Here is an 18,225-nt window from a genome sequence, read left to right on the forward strand (position 1 = left end):
ACTAAGTTGGGACTTGGGACGGGTTGTCGGGTCGGGTTACCCCGCTTCATTTATCAGCCCATTTTAACTGACGAAAAGCAAGTCAAACATTTCCAACGGGGTTCAGACTTCAGACTTTCTTTCAATAAAATAATTCCTTAACCACTTTCACTCCAAATTATTGTTTTACCTACGGTAAATAATTTCTTACTTTCTCTCTTTCAATTGGGTTTATGAAGAAACGGTTAATCTGTCATACATGTTTCATAGTTTTAACTATTTTGGCATTTTTATTTATTATTATCTTGTTTCTGTGAGTTTCGAAAGCTTACTTGAGTCAGTTGCATTTCGAAAACAAATGGGCTCGGAAGGCTTGCAAGCTGCTAAGGTATATCGCCACCTCCTCAAAGCAGTGAAGAAACACATTGGCAAGGAAGAACATAAAAGACATTTCAGTGATTTCATTAATCAAGAGTTTCACAAAGTGTCAGACCCATCAACTGCTCAGCGAAAAATAATGCTCGCCCACAACTACAGCTATCTGCTCAATAGTGTGCACCATCACAAGGTGAATATTGTTCTCTTTGTACTTTCCGTTGCTACTTGCTGCTGCTTGATGTGACTGTCAAAAGTTTTAAATGAATGTTAGTCTACTGAAATTGCATGAGGAGTCAGAGCATAGATTTTAATACACTGAAAAGATACGGAGTATAGCAACTTTTGTAACTTGGATGGTGAAGACAAGATGAGATGGTGGATTACAACATGGACATTGGGGGCAGAGTGTGGGCGGAAAGGGCCGTGTTTGAGACGTTGTGGCTAGAGGGTATGAAGCAGGGTTTAGAGGTTTTCTTGTAGATGCTATTCCTTTAGAATTATATGGATAACTTGCGAGTATGGAGCTTAGGAGGTTAAGTCATTTAGTTTCTTGCTAATGACTTAAGGTTGGTTAATCCTATGTCAGTTAGATCAATATATTATCTTTTGCCTATCCAAAGAAAAAAAGAACACGAGTTACCAAGAGAAGTGGGACACCTTTTTTCCTAACTTCGTCTTGACAGCTGTAAAATGCTGAAAATTAATGGAGAAGGGGGTTTATGTTGTAGAGTAAAGCTTTAATGATATGGACTGAGTTAAAGATTTATTATGTTGTAGAGTAAAGCGTCAGGGGAATTTTTTTTTGGGTGGGGGGGGGGGACATAGGAATCTAATTCTGCGAAACATGTTAACTCTCTCCTTGTTAAAAGAGAAAAAACTAAAGAAGGGAATTAAAATGGAGGGGAACGTGTTCAAAGTAATTACAAGAGAGAGAGATTTACAGGAAGGGCCTAAAGTTTGATCACAAATGGGTGAAGGGGTGGTTTTAACCAAGGGAATCAGTGTGGTAGTCCAAGTCCATGAGTACGTGGTCGATTATAAGCACCTCTATATGAAACCCAGGCGAAGCAGCAGCGATAAGACCTGGCTTTGGTAAAGGGTTGTTGACGTGCTGGAGCAACACTGGTCCCTTGTGCTGGTAAACTAATTTAGTTTCTTTTCCAACAATGATAAGACCTTCAAGAATTCTTTTTGAATGAAGTAACATAACTCATATTAAGGTATTGGAAACCTAAGTTAGATTGTTTCTGCAAAAGTAACCTGGATAAGTGTTTTGATCAGCTCACCAGAGTTTCCATTCTAATATCCTGTCCGTTTGTGAAGTTTGGTGTTCGTGAATTTGTTGGATGAACAAATTTTACATTGTGAGATCATAATGTTATCTAACCCTTCCTTGTGTGACCAAGTGCTCACAGCAAGACTTCTCGAAATTTCCACTTTTACCCCATTTCTGTATCTATCCGTGTGGTTCTTAACTTGTTGCTGCTCAAGAAACTCCGATTGTGATGTAACAAGTTCTCTCTCTGCTTCAAAAGAACCTCTGAGTTGGAAATTCGAATTCATTATATCTGCGGTACCATTGATGTGTTCAACCACTTTTCTAAATTCATTATAAACCATGCCATACAATATAAGGAACTTTTTTGGCACACAAGCATTGCTCTTAAAGTCCCACCTTACAAGTGGTTCCCTGGATTCCTTGTGAAAGTTAGATAGCAAAAAGCATTCCCTTTGCAAAGCCACCTCATGGAAACAGTTGTATTTGAGTGTTTATTGTCTGTTATGTGTTAGCGAGTTTTACTTTTTCTTTGGAGAGCAAATCATGTCCTAGATCTTACGGTGACACGTCTTTTCTCTTGTGTGGAATCCCACTTGAAGTTTACAAGCATAGTGAGTAAAGCATCAATTAACAAATTTAGTATGCTACTGTTTGACGTTTTCCTCACCTGTATATTTAACTGCAATGTATTGTATTTTAGTTATTGAGGACATTCTGATTTGGACTTTACTAATACTTGTATGGTTGTGTTTATAATTCTGTAGGAGCTACTGTTTTCCTACAACATTGCTGTGGATAGATCAGATGAAGTGAAACGAACACTAAACAAATCTGCTGCAAGTGTTGGTCTTCAGCTTCCAGAAGTTTATCAACCTTGATCATCACTTCGCCTCAGTATTGGTGGAAAACTAATCCCATTTTTATTTTATTTTGCTGCTATGTTTAAAATTTTGTCCGATGTGTTGTTGATTTTTGTTAAGCTAGAATTGATATCATTGCCGATCTTTAATATTAGTCATTGCTATTGTTTATTGATGCTATCTAAATGTGAACCATGCCAGATACTGAGCCAACCTTATACGAACCATACCAGATATTTAGCCAATCTTACAATTAAGCAAACCTTCTTTTCACTTCCCTTGTGACGGACCTGGAAAACTCTTGCATATGAAGTTTCCGCTTGGGACCAGGTCGTGTTAGGTTATAGGAGGATCACTAAAGGCTCGTTTATGAAGAAAACAATTGTCAGAAAGTTAGATTCTCAGTTAGAGATGTAGAAGGTCAATGCGCTCACACATGCCCGACATCCACACCTAAAAAAGTTGGAAATGAATTACGTACGCCTAATCATGAAGATTTAGATGATCCACAATTGCAAGAAACCATCATTTGTGAGTGCAACTATGCTGCAAGTTTCTTTTTGGTCTTTCTGGGTATCTGAGATTTAGAAGCTCAATGCACACACACACACGCCCGACATCCACACCTTGAAAAGAAGGAAATGAATTACTTACGCATACATGTATATTGTGGAGGATTAGATTACCACAATTGCAAGAAACCATCATTTGCGAGTGCAATTATGCTGCAAGTTTCTTTTAGTCATTCTCGGGAGTATCTGAAACTGCCTGAATTATTAGTGGACAGGCTCTGGAAGTAATTAGATAGGCTGATGCCCTTTTTTTTGGATGGATGACTTATGCATGCTTTAGTCCGAGGTTCTCTTTAGGGCTTCAAATGGGAAGGTTGAATTTTGTCCCTGGTATCCTGACAACATATTATGATTTTATTGTTGCTGTATCTGTCACAGAGTTTTTTCCTTATATTCAGACTAATCTCCACTTGGTTGGATTGGATTTGCCAGTTCTGGCTTTGGGTAACTAGGTAGAGAATTTTTAATATTTGGGTATGAAAAAGTTTGTAGGAAGGCTGTTGTTTTAAATAAGGCATCAAGTGTAGGTTGTGTCTTAATTTTGTGATCAGTTTGTACAGTTTCGTTGTTTGCCTTTCTGGTCTGTGCATCTGTTGCAGATAAAAGAGTTTCTTTATCTCCCTAATCTCTTTCCCTCTTTCATTTCCGGTAGTGAGACAAGTGTGGTTTTTTCAGTGTCTTCTTCACCCCATGTAGAATGGAATTTGAATGGCGTTATAATGATGCCGACTACTTAAGACTAAGTCCAATGAACAATCGTTGCAACCTCAGATAGTTTTACCAGTGACGGCGCATGAATGCATGATGGCTACTGTTTGAAAGTCCAACGGTTGGATTCCTCACATTCCATTGTGAATGGCGTCTAAAGACACCATACCACTTGTCAAATATCTCGGACGCCTCTTGCAAAGCCCCATCCCTCATCTTTTGCTACATATATTCAGCGGAATATCTATATGCAGTTGAGAATATTGGGTTGCAGACTTGTAGTGCACCATTGGACCTCATTTTTTCTCCTCTTCTGCAGTGTAGCATCGCTCTTGGCCTAAATTGTTTTCTTGTTAGCTTTTGTATTTGTCTTCATATTTTTGAGTTTCAGCTTTCCAAGTCCTTAGTTTACTTTCCACCCATAGGCTGATAGGTGGACCAACGTCTTAATTTTATATTGGTGATAAAAATACAAAATCACAATTCGGACAAGTCTAAAGCATAAGTCTGAATGAAGCTAATGCAGGATGATGAACCAGACCATTCATTGACTCTAAGCAATGATAGGCAGCACTGCAGCCGTGGTGAAGGGAGTGGCTTGAGAACAAAGCGACTTGACTTTGACTTTAAAGGCATATATAAAGAAAAAACCTTATCAGTTCGCTTTGTTGAACCAACGCAGTGTTAGTTGAAATTTAAGAATAATTGGCATTAGAAACTTCCTTATTGACTCAATATTACATTTTGAATAATATTTATATATTTTTTTTGATTGGTAAACCTGTTTTAAATGAGATCAGTAATTTTTTGATGTTGGCGGGTTCGAGCTCCAGTCCTTTAATACTTATATTCACTTGCAATCGACCTTGTTTAAATGAATTTGGTCACACACAATAATCCTAGGGCGAAGTTATAGTGCTGATGTGGCAGCTAGTTTTGACTCTTTAAACCGAAAAATTGAATAAATCGAAAATAGCCCCCATCCCCCTCTTTGTAGGTAAAACATTGTTCTCTTCTTTCTCACTTGTATAGTACCAATTTCCGGTTTAAGATAAAAAAACAAACACCAAAAATAAAAATAATAAAAAAAAAAAGACAAAGAAAAGAGTTTGCTTTATTAATGGCACCAAATCCTCTTTTCTAGCAAACCCAATTCTCACTTCAATTTTTCTTTTAATTTTATGTTAATTTTTTGGTTTAGACATGAAGTCTTTGTGTTTTGTTTTTTAAAATATTAGATGAGAAATCGGCATGATAGCAACTTGATAAGAATTTGGGATGTAGGTAAATGGATGAGGAAGAAAGAAGAGAGGGTTTTCATTATTGAGAGTAAGAAAAGTAGTAGAATAATTTTGTTTTATTTGGTTTAAGTAGTAGAATTGAGAGAGAGTAGAAAATTACAATACAGATCAGCCCGGTCACTAAGAACTACTCTTTCGGTCAGGAAATTAGACTAGTCAACTTGGATTTCACAGATTAACTTGTAGAGGTTAGGTTGATCATTAACTCAGTTAAACTTTCTTGACACCACAACTGCACAACATGAACTAACCATTAATTAAACTCTCTTTCCACCGTAATTAACTGGTAGTAGTATGTAATTACGAAATTAGAGGCAATACAAAAGGCCAATACAATAGAATTTCAGTGCAGTCACGGTCGCAAGGTCGCTGTAAAGTGAAAGAAGCGCGTAAAATCTTGTCAATCAAATGAAAACAAACTCATTTTCAACCAAATCCGTTCTAAACGCCAAGTCGCCAACTAGAAATAAACTAAACTCTCATTCTAGACACTCAAGTCAGTAGTCTTCTTTACTTTCTCATATTTTCCCTCCTTGACAACTAGACAACTACCAGCTAGCCCCTACAGATCTCTCCAATATATACATCTCTCTCTTTACATTTTAATCTAATTTACTTACAAGTATTTCAGGTAGCAGCATCGTTTCCACTTCTTGAGAGGATTACAATATATTCTGCTTGGAAAGTACGTACAGGTATGATCCCACCTCCACTCTTAAATTTTATTGAATCGTTCATTTATTACTAAGAAAGAAAGACGGTAATTGACTTTTTTTTTTACCGCAGCAGTATGCCAGTAAAACGTTTTTACAAGGGCTAAAGTATAACCTTAAGATGATTGATGGTCTGAATGCTGATATAAAAAAATTCGCTTGTTTTGTTTTTCAGACAGAGCACCAGATTAATTTAATGAAGAAAGCTTTGTTTATCCTGGTCTTATGTCTGCTAGTAGAGGAAATAGTAACTGAACCAAGAGCTCAAGTAGTTGAATTCAAATGTGGAACAGTACTTGAGAACAACGTTACTGCATTTGTTCCCAACTTCGTTGGGACCATGGAGAAAATCAGTGACCTGATGCGGACTGCTGGTTTTGGAACAACGCAAATGGGTACTGGACCAGATGCGAACTATGGCCTTGCTCAGTGTTATGGAGACCTCAACTTGCTTGATTGTGTACTGTGTTATGCTGAGGGACGTGGTCGTTTACCCGGATGCTTTCCTTACAACTCTGGACGTATCTACCTTGATGGTTGCTTTATGCGTGTCACGAACTATACCTTCTATGATGAAATCTCAGGTCCACAAGACAAGACCATATGTGGGAATACAACAAGGAAAGACACCAACTTCCAAGAGTCTGCAAAAAGAGCTTTGCTGGATGCAGGTACAACCGCACCAAATAATGAGGGCTTTGCGAGGCCTAAAGTGTCGGTGTCAGGATCAAAGAATGAGTCAGTATATGTGCTGGCAAATTGTTGGAAGACACTGAATGCAAGCTCATGCAGGGCATGCTTGGATAATGCATCAGCGTCCATTATGACATGTTTGCCATGGTCAGAAGGGCGGCGCCTGAATACAGGGTGCTTCTTAAGATATTCAGACAGAGATTTTCTGAATTCCATACAGCGTGGTGGTGGTTCGAAAAGTAAGAAATCTAATTTACATCTGGTACATTTTTATTACTGCTTTGAATACCTATTAATAACAGTAGAATTACTAAACCAATATGACTGTTTGCTAGCTGAATCGTGTTGGATTCTCCAAGTACAATATGCTACTAGGAGAAGTACAATTGTATATGCCCTTTCGTTATGGGAACTCACTCTTTCAATTATTCCTATGTGCTATTACCTGATTATGTGTTTGCTTGAATCATTTTGCAGTCAACAAAGGAGTAATTATAGCTATTGTTGTGAGTTCTGTCGCTTTTGCAGTAATTGGGGCAATTATTGGACTTACAATTAGGAAGAATACGATACTACAAAGAAAACGAAGAGGTAAACACGTGTTGATATAAACTTATATGAGTATCAAGGAACTCTATATTATTGCATCACAGTTGTGATTAGTGGATATCATGAGGCTGAGTTTACTTTGAGAATAGAAAGTAAGGGTGGGGCTTCAGAATTTGAAATGGCTTTGAGAATATTCCTAATGCTGTATTGGAAAGCTTTGGCGAGACAATAATCTCTCTTTGTTCTTTTCTTACTTTCTAGGATCTAGTGACATTGTCAAAATGTCAAGAACCCTGAATGACAGTAGCTTGAACTTCAAGTTCTCGACACTTCAGAAGGCCACTGGAAATTTTGATGATGCAAATAAACTTGGCCAAGGAGGATTTGGAATAGTTTACAAGGTAATTTTTCCCAGCTACACACAAATAGATTCCAACTATTGTTATTGTTATCTTTCCACTGAATTTAACACGATTTCCCATAGGGAGTTTTGGCTGATGGAAGGGAGATTGCTGTGAAAAGGCTATTTGTTAACAACAGACACAGAGCTTCTGACTTTTACAATGAAGTTAATTTGATAAGCACTGTGGAGCACAAAAATCTTGTCAGGTTGTTGGGATGCAGTTGTTTTGGGCCTGAAAGTCTACTTGTTTATGAATTCCTACCAAACATGAGTCTCGATCGCTTCATATTTGGTAATTCTCTTCAAGACTTTTACTAGAATTTTAACGAATAGATCTAGTGAAATCTTGCTTCTGTCAGTTGTCAATGGATCAGAAGTACATATATAATCTTTAATTTTTAAGCATTAAACAGAAAAGGAGATAGGCTAAGCAATCTGGATATGAATATACTCAATAATAGTTACTTATATTGCAAAGCAAATTGTGCTGCTCCCTGAGCCAGTCTTACTTCTATTAACTTTTTCATTCTTTATTGGCTTCCCACAAACCTGACAGATGCAAACAAGGGTAAAGCATTAAACTGGCTGACGAGATTTGACATAATCATTGGAACAGCAGAAGGTTTGGTTTACCTTCATGAGAACAAAAAAGTAAGAATCATCCACAGAGATATAAAATCCAGCAACATTCTGTTGGACGCGAAACTCCGCGCTAAAATTGCAGATTTTGGATTGGCAAGGACTTTCCAAGAAGATAAAAGTCACATTAGCACTGTCATTGCTGGAACATTGTAAGTACTGAAGTAGTTCTTTACTTTATGGTTTCATGTAAATAGAATGCTAAACATATGGCTTCTTGAAACATTCTTGTCACAATAAAAAGCAAGTGGCACAATCTAGTGGGAATGTCCTATGCACTCATAGATGGTATATATCAATAGGCATACTAGTTCAATTTGCATTTAACTAAAATATCTACAAATATACTTTCTAGAAATTAAATGTATGACTTGACTGGCTTTCGCATTTGTTCAAATTTGAACAACTCGTGAAATTTACGACTGACTTTATTGTTTAAATCTACAGAGGGTATATGGCTCCAGAGTACCTAGCCCATGGTCAATTAACAGAAAAAGCGGATGTCTACAGCTATGGGGTGCTTATACTAGAAACTATTACTGGAAGGCAGAATAATAGAGTGAAAAACAATGACTTTTCTGATAGTCTTGTTATAGCTGTAAGTTTCTACACTCCATTTCTCCAAAAGATTAGGATTTTAATTGTAACACTCCTATCATTCATTATTTGAAAACCTATTCATTTTGTTTATATTTTTCTTTATGCCATTTGGTTGTGATAGGCATGGAAGCACTTCCAACGAGGAACAGCAGACCTAAATCTTCGATCCAAATTTGATGTTACAAAATTATAGTAATAGCAGCTACATTAAAAATGATATTTTGAGGGTGCTGCATGTCGGACTTCTCTCTTTACAAGAGGTTCCTTCATTCGCGACCTTTCATGTCAACGGTTCTAAAAATGCTGTCAAAGAGGGATGAACAACTTCCTGTACCCACCAATCCTCCTTTCATTGATGAAAGAACCATGGAACTTAATGACATTTCTGAAGATTCATCACAACCATTCAATAACTCATTTAGTCCCTCAGTTGCTAGTATGTCTCACAGTGCCTTCTATCCGAGATAACATCAGAGAACAAATTGGGTCTCTTTTTTTCTGTTGTACATGAGATAAAGAGCATTGAAGCTCCGAGATGTAGATGCGTCCTTATCTAGTCTTCGGTTGTAGGACAATTTCATGAACCTCTTGGCCCATAGCAAAAACAAGGATCAGAGACAAAGGGGCATTTATATACTGTATAGTCTGGCATAAGAGGTTTCAGAGATTGGGAAAGAAGAATCATTTGAGTTTCACGTGCAAGGATATAAATTCAGACAACCGAAAGAATGCAGCATGCTTGTATATGATATAATTTTTTAATACTTCCGATTTCATGGAATTTGTTAGCAAATGTGCATGTACTCTGTATGTAAAGAACCAGGGTTTGCTTGTAACTAAAATATTGAGTTTTCTTTTCCCTTTTTCTATGAATACATGAAAGTTACTTGAAGCAGTAACATATACGAAAAAATAAAATAAATTGTTATGAATATAGAAGAAATGAAATAAGAGAAAGAAAAATAGTAGAGATGTGTTCTCGTGTATTATTCTCATTTTATTTGTCCTTTATAGGTTCCATTACATTTAAGGAATACAACCCAAGAGTCTCAAGTTACAATTTAATTGCATGGGTACAATCCTTCTGGTGGGCATCCAAATGCAGGCACGACATTTATCATAACCCCTTGGATGACCACCAAAAGTAAGAGAATTTGACTCATTAAAACCTTGCTAGGAAACCCCGTGGGAAAAAACTTTAGCAAAGGAAAAATAGTGCAAATCCAATGCACGGGTGGAACCAGGATGTTATAGAGGGGGGGGCCTAGTTTGAAGTTCAACTTTTTTCTTATGAGAACCAATCCAAAACTATAAAACTACCCAAATATCTATTTGAGTTCATAATTAACTAACATTAACTAACATTGTAAACAAAAGAGTCATCAATTCATTATATTCTATTATTCAAAATGGATAAAATAGTGAGCTTAGTCACTACAAACCTAGACAACCATAATTATATTATATTCAATATCTTTATATCTCTACACTATGATAGCCAGATTTGTAGGAGCCACACTTCTCAACCGAACAGTGTATTTCTAATCTTTCAATTTTAAGATTTTAGAACCACCTCCCTACATTTATTTAAATTACATATCTCCTATTTATTAATTACAATTGGCTCCCTAATCTCTATTAAAATTGAACCACCTCATTCTTCAATAATTTTAGGATAGTCTTCTTAATTTAAAAGCTAAAATTTATGTATAGGAATTGTATATCTTTCCCATTTTTAGAAAATTGTTTCTCTTTAATTCTTTTAACAATTTTCATTTTAGTTCTTTACAACTTGGCGAACCGATGTGTAGCACAGGACACATGCTAGTATATATATTATAGATATACCCTCTTCAATTGAGGAAGCGTTTATAGAGTGTTCACGTGTCATGGCTAATTAAGAAAAAATAGGAGATAAAATAGAAAACAAATATTTATCTTTATCCTTAGATATATATTATAGATATACCCTCACAGAGACTCCATTTTTTTTTTTTTTTTTTTTTTTTTAAATCTATTACTAAATATAAAAACAGCTTTTTCTAAACTAGTATAAACAAGTAAGATATAAATAAGGAAACAATCCCATCTAGAGTTTTACACACTCTCCAACTTTTCCTAAACATTATAGCTAATTACGAAAAAACAATCACATCTAGAGTTTCACAGAATCTCCAACTTTTCCTAAACAATATAGCTAATTACGATAAAAATATAGTAGACAAAAAAACTAAATTGCTAAAAATAATAATTTCCACGATTTGATGTGCCATCCAATCATGTGATTTAGACATTTATTCATAGTTAAGGATTCAAAAATCACAATTACGACCACAATAATTATGACATATTCCAATTCCTATATATATATATATATATATAATAGTTACACCCTCACCAATCTATTTTTGGAACACTCACAGGGACTCTAGTTTTTCCTAAACTCTATTACTACTTATAAAAAATTAGGATATAAATAAGAAAACAATCCCATATAAAGTTTCACAGAGTCTCTAACTTTTCCTAAACACTATAACTAATTACGAAAAAACAATTCTATCTAGAGTTTCACAAAAACAATCCCATCTAGAGTTTCATAGAGTCTTCAAATTTTTCCAAACAATATAGCTAATTACGAAAATAAATATGAGACAAAAAACTAAATTGCTAAAAACAATAGTTTCCACCGAAAATAATTTTCCTAAAACCCTTTCGATTTGATACGTCATCCACAATGAGATTTAAACATTTATTCATAGTTAAGGATTCCAAAAATTACAATTCTGGCCACAATAATTACAACATATTCCAATTAAATTTATAAATTTATAAATTTTCAACACTATATATATATCACAATTCTGGCCACAAATATATAATTCGGCGGAATAATGAGATTCAGTTAAAGTGGACGTTGGGCTTAAATAAATTATATACCAAACCAAAACAAATTACATGTGGAAAATTAAATTATACAAAAAATAACATCACAAAATATATAATAGAAAAAAAAAAATAATGGTAAAGCAATAATGACAAATATTTCAAAACATATATAATACTGAATGAAACTAACGTCAAAGAACAATTAATGGGGAATCGAAAACTGGATACAAATACATCAAACTAACCTCAAATAACATTTAACGGGAAATCAGAAACTGGATGCAAATGCAAGCATTAAACTAACTTAAAAAGTAATTAATAGAAAATCAGAATATGGATACAACTGCATTAAACTAACCTCAAAGAATAATTAACGGAAAATTAAAACTTGGATGCAAATACATCAAACTAATATCAAAAAATAATTGTCGAAAAATCGAAAACTGGATGCAAATGCATTGAACTAACCCTCAAAGATTAAATAATTAATGGGAAATCAAAAAATGGATGCAACTGCATTGAACTAACCTCAAAGAAAAATTAATTATAAATTGGAAACATGATGCAAATGCGTGGAACTAATCTTAAAGAATAATTAACGGGAAATCGGAAACCGGATGTAACTGCACTGAACTAATCTTAAAAAATAAACTGGATGCAAATGCATTGAACTAACCTCAAGAAATAATTAACCGGAAATTGAAAATTGGATGCAAATTCATTGAACTAACCTCAAACAATAATTAACGGAAAATCGGAAACTAGATGCAAATGCAACCTTATCAAATAATAAACGAGAAATCGGAAACTGTATGCAAATGCATTAAACTAATCTCACAGAATAATTAATGGGAAATCAGAAACTGGATGCAAATGCATTGACCTGACCTCAAAGAACAATTAATAGGAAATTGGAAATTGGATGCAAATGTATTGAACTAACTGCAAAAAATAATTAACGAGAAATCGGAAACTAGATGCAACCACATTGAACTAACTAAAAAAAAAAAAAAAGGAATAAAAATTGGATTCAACTTTGCATTAAACTAACTTCAAAATATAAATAACGGAAAATCGAAACGGATGCAAATGCATTGAACTAACCTCAAAACATAGTTGGATTATATGTTGTGAGAATGTTTTGATAAGTATAGTTTTGCATTTAAAATGGTGTTTATCTTATCTCTTTCCGTTATGATTGGTAACTCCTTACTATTCAAGTAGCTTCAATATATATGAACTTAAGCTTATTAGGCAACCTCACAAAACTTCAATCAAATTTCTATTATTAAACAACAAAATGAAGTTGAAGGGTTTTATCAAAGGTGAGTTTTTTTTTTATGGAAAGTGAGGTTTTCACATTATAAGAAATTTGGATGAGTGATCAATATAATATTAATATATAATAGTTATACATATTTGCAAATATTTTTAGAATAATTAATATAACAACACCCATTTGTAGATAATTTTTGCAGATTCCACATAGTAAATCATGCATAATTTAAAGAATAATTAATGGAAAATCGAAAATGGATAATCTTTGATGATCCCACATAGTAAATCAAACATAATTTATTTTTATGTCATGTTTGCAAAGACACTATAGATGGATCACTAGAAGTTGGTATTACACACCACATTGGATAATTAAAAGGAAATTGAAAACCTGGATTCAAATACATAACCGAGCTCAAAGAGTAATTAATGGGAAATCAAAACTTTATACAAATGTAATAAACTAAACTAAAAAGTAATTAACTAGAAATCAAAAATCTGGATGCAATTGCATTAAACTAACATCGAGAAATAACTAACGGAAAATTAGAAATTGGATGCAAATCTTTGAAAAATATTTAACGGAAATCGTAAAACGGTATGCAAATACATCAAACAAACCTCAAATAATAATTAATGGGAGACAACCGTATGCAAATGCATTGAACTAAACTCAAAAAATAATTAATGAAAATCAAAAATCGAATGCAAACCGCATTGAACTAACCTCATAGAATAATTGGTGGGAAATCGAAACTAAATGCAAATATGCATTAAAATAACGCCAAGGAATAGTTAATGGGAAATCAGAAACCGGATGTAATTGCATCGAACTAACCTCAAAGCATAAATAATCGAAACTAGATGCATGTATTGAACTAACCTTAAAGAATTATTAACGGAAAATCGAAAACTAGATGCAATTGCAATGAACTAATCTCAAAGACTAATTAACTAAAACATTGAAAAATGGATGAAACTGCACTGAACTAACCTTAAAGAATAATTAACGGAAAATCATAAACCTGGATGCAACCAGTATTAAACTAAAATTAGAGATTAACTAACGGGAAATCAGAAATGGATGCAAATGTATTGAAATAACCTCAAAGAATAGTGAACTAAAAATTGAAGTCGGATGTAACTGCATCGCTTGACCTCAAAAGCATAAATAACTAGAAATTGTAAACTATCGAATTAACCTAGAAAAACAATTAACGGAAATCGAATCTGGATGCGATATATTGAACAAATCACAAAAGAGTAATTAACAAAATATCGAAAACTGGATGCAAATGTACTGAATTAACCTTAATGAATAACTAACGGGAAATTATAAAGTAGATGCAATTGCACTAAACTAACCTCAAATAATAATTAATGGAAAATCAGAAACTTGATGCAACTGCATTGAACTAACCTCAAAGAATAATTAATGAGAAATTGGAAACTGAATGCAACGTACTATATTGAACTAACCTCAAAGAATAATTAATGAAAAATCAGAAACTTGATGCAAATGCATTGAACTAATAACCCTAAAATATGTTTGTATTATATGTAGGGGGAATAAATATTTCGACAAATATAGTTTTGCATTTTAAGTAGTGTTTATCATAATTTTTTTTATTATGATTAAGAATGTCATGCTATTCAAGTAGCTACAATATTATCTTTGTCACATTGGGCATTCTCACAAAACTTCAATCAAACTTCTATTATTAAACCTAACAACAAAAAGAAGTCGGTGAGTTTTATCAAGGTTTGGTGCTTCCTTTTTATAGAGAGTGGTGCAAAAAATTTGAATGACTGATTAATATAATTTTCATATCTCATAGGTATGCATAGTTGCTAATATTTTTTTACAATAATTTAATATAACGGCACCCGTTCGTAGGACGGGTTCGAAAGCTAGTTACAATAGAATATAGGTATAGCTCACACAATACAAATATACACCAATTTCAATTTTAGAACAAATCAACATTCAAAATAAATTATACAAAAAAAAAGGATTTTATTTTAGGTTATTTTTTTTTCAATGCTTAAACAAAAAACAATGAGATTAATAATTTAATAATAATAATCTATATAACAAAGAAAGGAAGTGTGGGGTTCACAAGGCCTCCATCCTACGACTCTAAGCCTCTAACCCTATTTTCTGGGCTTATGACGTGGACGAATGGAGAGTTATCTGGTGGTATGTTGTTTTAGTGATCTCAAACAGGCCCATAGGATTCCCTCTTTTGTTTTATTCTCTAAACAAACTAACGAGATGCTCCATCACTCTCTTTCTTTATCCCTACCACCGTCATCACTCCTCGCCTTCGCGCCGAAGGCGCGAGTATCTGTGTTGTTGATAAAAGATAAAATTGATTAATCTACCTACGAAATAAACGATGGACTCAAAACGTAAGTAAACTAAAAACTATCTTACGATGCTAGATTGCTTATCAAAGTTTCTACTCTCGAATCTATCGAAATAGAGTGGAGTAACAAATTCGTTCCACTCCTAGTGCTCTAGCATGGAATGTTTTCTAATCTAATTAGTCGGTCTTAAGTCTAATGAGAGCTTTACGAAGGGTGTTATACTACGATACCTATATGGAATATATTATGTTGAATTTAACTACGAATGCTATGGAAATATGATTGTTTTTGAATCTAGATAAAGGATTAGAGGGGAATTGAATCCACCTCGAATCCAACTTAATAACCTAGTATAGATTCTTGTATCTCGATTCTTACGTTCTTACGGCAAGAATTTGAGTTTTAATCCCTAGTGTTCATGGCATTTCTACCGAATACTAACTAGCATGTGAGGTCGTCCACCCATTCTCATGGAGAATCACGACCTTCTAGATTGGAATAGATTCTACAATGCTTCTACACTATACCACTAAGTTTTTATCAAGGCTTCATCAACCCCTCTAATGGAGGTTTTAGCCTTGAATCATTCCGCAATCATTCACATATGAATCTAAACTAAACATATTATCAAAGATTCGAAATTTACTAATATAAATTAAACAATAATTAAATTCTAATTAACAACTAAGAAATGGTAACCAACAATAATTAAAACTAGATCCATAAATTGAGATGACAAAATCGAAATTAACAAAATAACTATTTTATTTATCTAATCAATCAAGAACAATGATTCAAAGACTTAATCTAAAACAAGAATTGAAAATGGAACTAAAACTTAATTAAAATACTGGAAACTAGATCTAGAATTATCTATATTGTTTAGGTCTAACTAGCTACCATTAACAAAGAGCTAATCTTTTCTTTTTATATGTCCAGATCCAAAAATCGTGCATGGGCTTGGAGCCATGTTTTGGGCCAGAGAATCAGGCCCAAAACCCAATTCTTTCAGTCCAAAAAGGCCTTTTCAGCTGTAGTTGGCTTCAACAGACTTTTCGTCCACTTTTTCTCCTCTGATTGGGTTAAGGCTTAGACCATTGGAAAGCTCTTTCCGAGTCGGTCGTTTTGACATAAGGTAGGCCCAATTCCGAGGTCTGAGTCCAAAGATACGACTTTCGGAAGTTTTGCTTCGACTTGTGTGTCTTTATTTTCACCCGTCGACTTTTCAGCTTTGACCGGGCTTTAGAAAGGCTTTGTCTTCTTGAATCTTGGCCTTTAATCACGGAACTCCTTAGTAACCGACCTTAGCTCCTTTATCTCTCGCTAAAGTGGCACATTTCTGCATAATGGACTTTGAAACCTGAAATGCATAAAACACGTGTCGGTGTTAACTCTTAATTATTACTTACATAATTGGTCTAAAAGTATGACTGTTATAGGGTTAAAACTACAGTTTTGGGCTCTTATCAAACCACCCCAAACAGCATCTTGCTTGTCCTCAAGCAAAGATGAGAAATTAGAATAAGTGACCAAAAATGGAGTTCTATCTACTTTTCGTTTAGTTGAGTCGCGATTGCATTGACCATATCTGACAAGGCCTTAAACCACTAGAAATTCCCTAGTGGACGAGTTATAGCCTCTCATTGAGAGTTTTCCGATGAAGGTACTCACAAACTTCAACTATACTACAACGACTAAGAAATAAAACTATTGTTTCCTCATTTATGTCCCAACTATCTATACATCTCACTAGCAATTGAATAAGAATAACTAAGTCAAAACCCTAAGCTAATACATGCATAATAATCAATCATCTATGATACAAATATAAATACTACGAGTAATACTATGAAATGCCTAGCGGTTAGTTTTCTCGAAAACTTCGAATAAGCGTCCTTAAGTAGGTCCTCACATAAATGTCAAGACAAAACCACTCTCGATTTTTTCGCTCAAGTTTTGCTACTCCGATTAATGCGGTGGGCACACTTTACCTTACAATCTCAATGACAAACAAGGAAGCGAGTCGATCAAACACATCTGCCACTTACTATCACACTAACCTAATCCTAATTGAGCTATAGGTCTTTATTAGGTGTTCTTGAGGGGATTAGGAGATGGTTTAAGAAGGAAGGAAATGGATATTCAAAAGGACAAGTCCGAGATAATAGAGTCTTCATATTATGTAACTTAGAAAACCTTGTTATTTTCTTTGCTTCTATACTTTGTTTCCATCCTTAGCCATATTTTTCTTTTTCTTTTCTTTGGCTTTTAACTCCCTTTTATTCTATTTTTTGGAGTTTTTATTTATTTCTATTATTATTTTTTTCTTTTCCTTGGATGGAAACTTCTTTTCTTTTTCTGAAGCAACTACTAATTTCTATTTACACAGGTTTTTCTCTTCTTCTTTCTTCACTCATTCTATTCTCAGACTTTTTCTATATTGGGTAAGTTGAATTTTTTATTTTGTTTTGTTTTTGTAACAGGGTAAAGGAATTGTGGATTATGAAAGGCTAAAGGAAGGCTCAGAGGGGCGACTAGCAGAAAAATAATTCATAGGTTTGAATTTCTGGCTATATCGATCCAAAGAGGGCCTAAATTCTCGTTTAGGATATGGCATAGTGATCAAGCAAGTGGACGTGTGATTTCTCTATCCGGATTTTACTTCTCCCTTGTGTCATTTCTCAAATGTTTCGTTCATATAAGGCTTTAGGCTATATTCTTATAGGATTTGTAGAATAAGTACTCTAGCCTAGATTTCAGAAACTTACTGCTAACAATCATAGATACTCATGTAATATATTTATAGATAGATGCAAAGATTATTACCTACATATTAACCTAAGTTTCTAACAATTATTCTGATGCAAAAGCTACGTGAGACTTCTAGATTGTTGAGAGCATAGAGAAAGAAAACAATACCAATATTCCTAAGTGTATAGCATAAACTTATTTATTTATATTTTTTAATATTTTTTTTTTTAACTTGAGACAAATGCATATTATACATATCTATATCC

General features: G+C 34.1%; 1 protein-coding gene and 1 pseudogene across 3 annotated transcripts; both read left to right on the forward strand.

Annotated features, from left to right (window-relative positions):
• The first annotated feature begins 75 nt into the window (after window positions 1–75).
• Window positions 76–2,594, forward strand: LOC147497106 (uncharacterized). 2 transcript variants are annotated; one of them, XM_086559823.1, is made up of 3 exons: window positions 76–174; window positions 307–547; window positions 2,401–2,594. In XM_086559823.1, exons 2-3 carry the CDS (start codon window positions 338–340, stop codon window positions 2,512–2,514), a joined length of 324 nt encoding a protein of 107 aa, XP_086415949.1. In that variant the 5' UTR covers window positions 76–174; window positions 307–337; the 3' UTR covers window positions 2,515–2,594. The 2 variants fall into 2 exon arrangements, with proteins under 2 accessions (XP_086415949.1, XP_086415948.1); XM_086559822.1 differs by lacking the exon at window positions 76–174 and having other exon boundaries at window positions 181–547.
• Window positions 2,595–5,659: 3,065 nt separating this feature from the next.
• Window positions 5,660–9,376, forward strand: LOC147497107 (cysteine-rich receptor-like protein kinase 2; annotated as a pseudogene). Its single transcript, XR_015195036.1, has 8 exons — window positions 5,660–5,772; window positions 5,864–6,722; window positions 6,961–7,074; window positions 7,294–7,433; window positions 7,517–7,727; window positions 7,992–8,226; window positions 8,522–8,672; window positions 8,796–9,376. The product of XR_015195036.1 is annotated as a cysteine-rich receptor-like protein kinase 2 (transcript).
• The last annotated feature ends 8,849 nt before the right edge of the window (window positions 9,377–18,225 follow it).

Source organism: Coptis chinensis, chromosome 5, assembly GCF_015680905.1.
Source record: "Coptis chinensis isolate HL-2020 chromosome 5, ASM1568090v1, whole genome shotgun sequence".
In the NCBI taxonomy this organism is placed as follows: Eukaryota; Viridiplantae; Streptophyta; class Magnoliopsida; order Ranunculales; family Ranunculaceae; genus Coptis; species Coptis chinensis.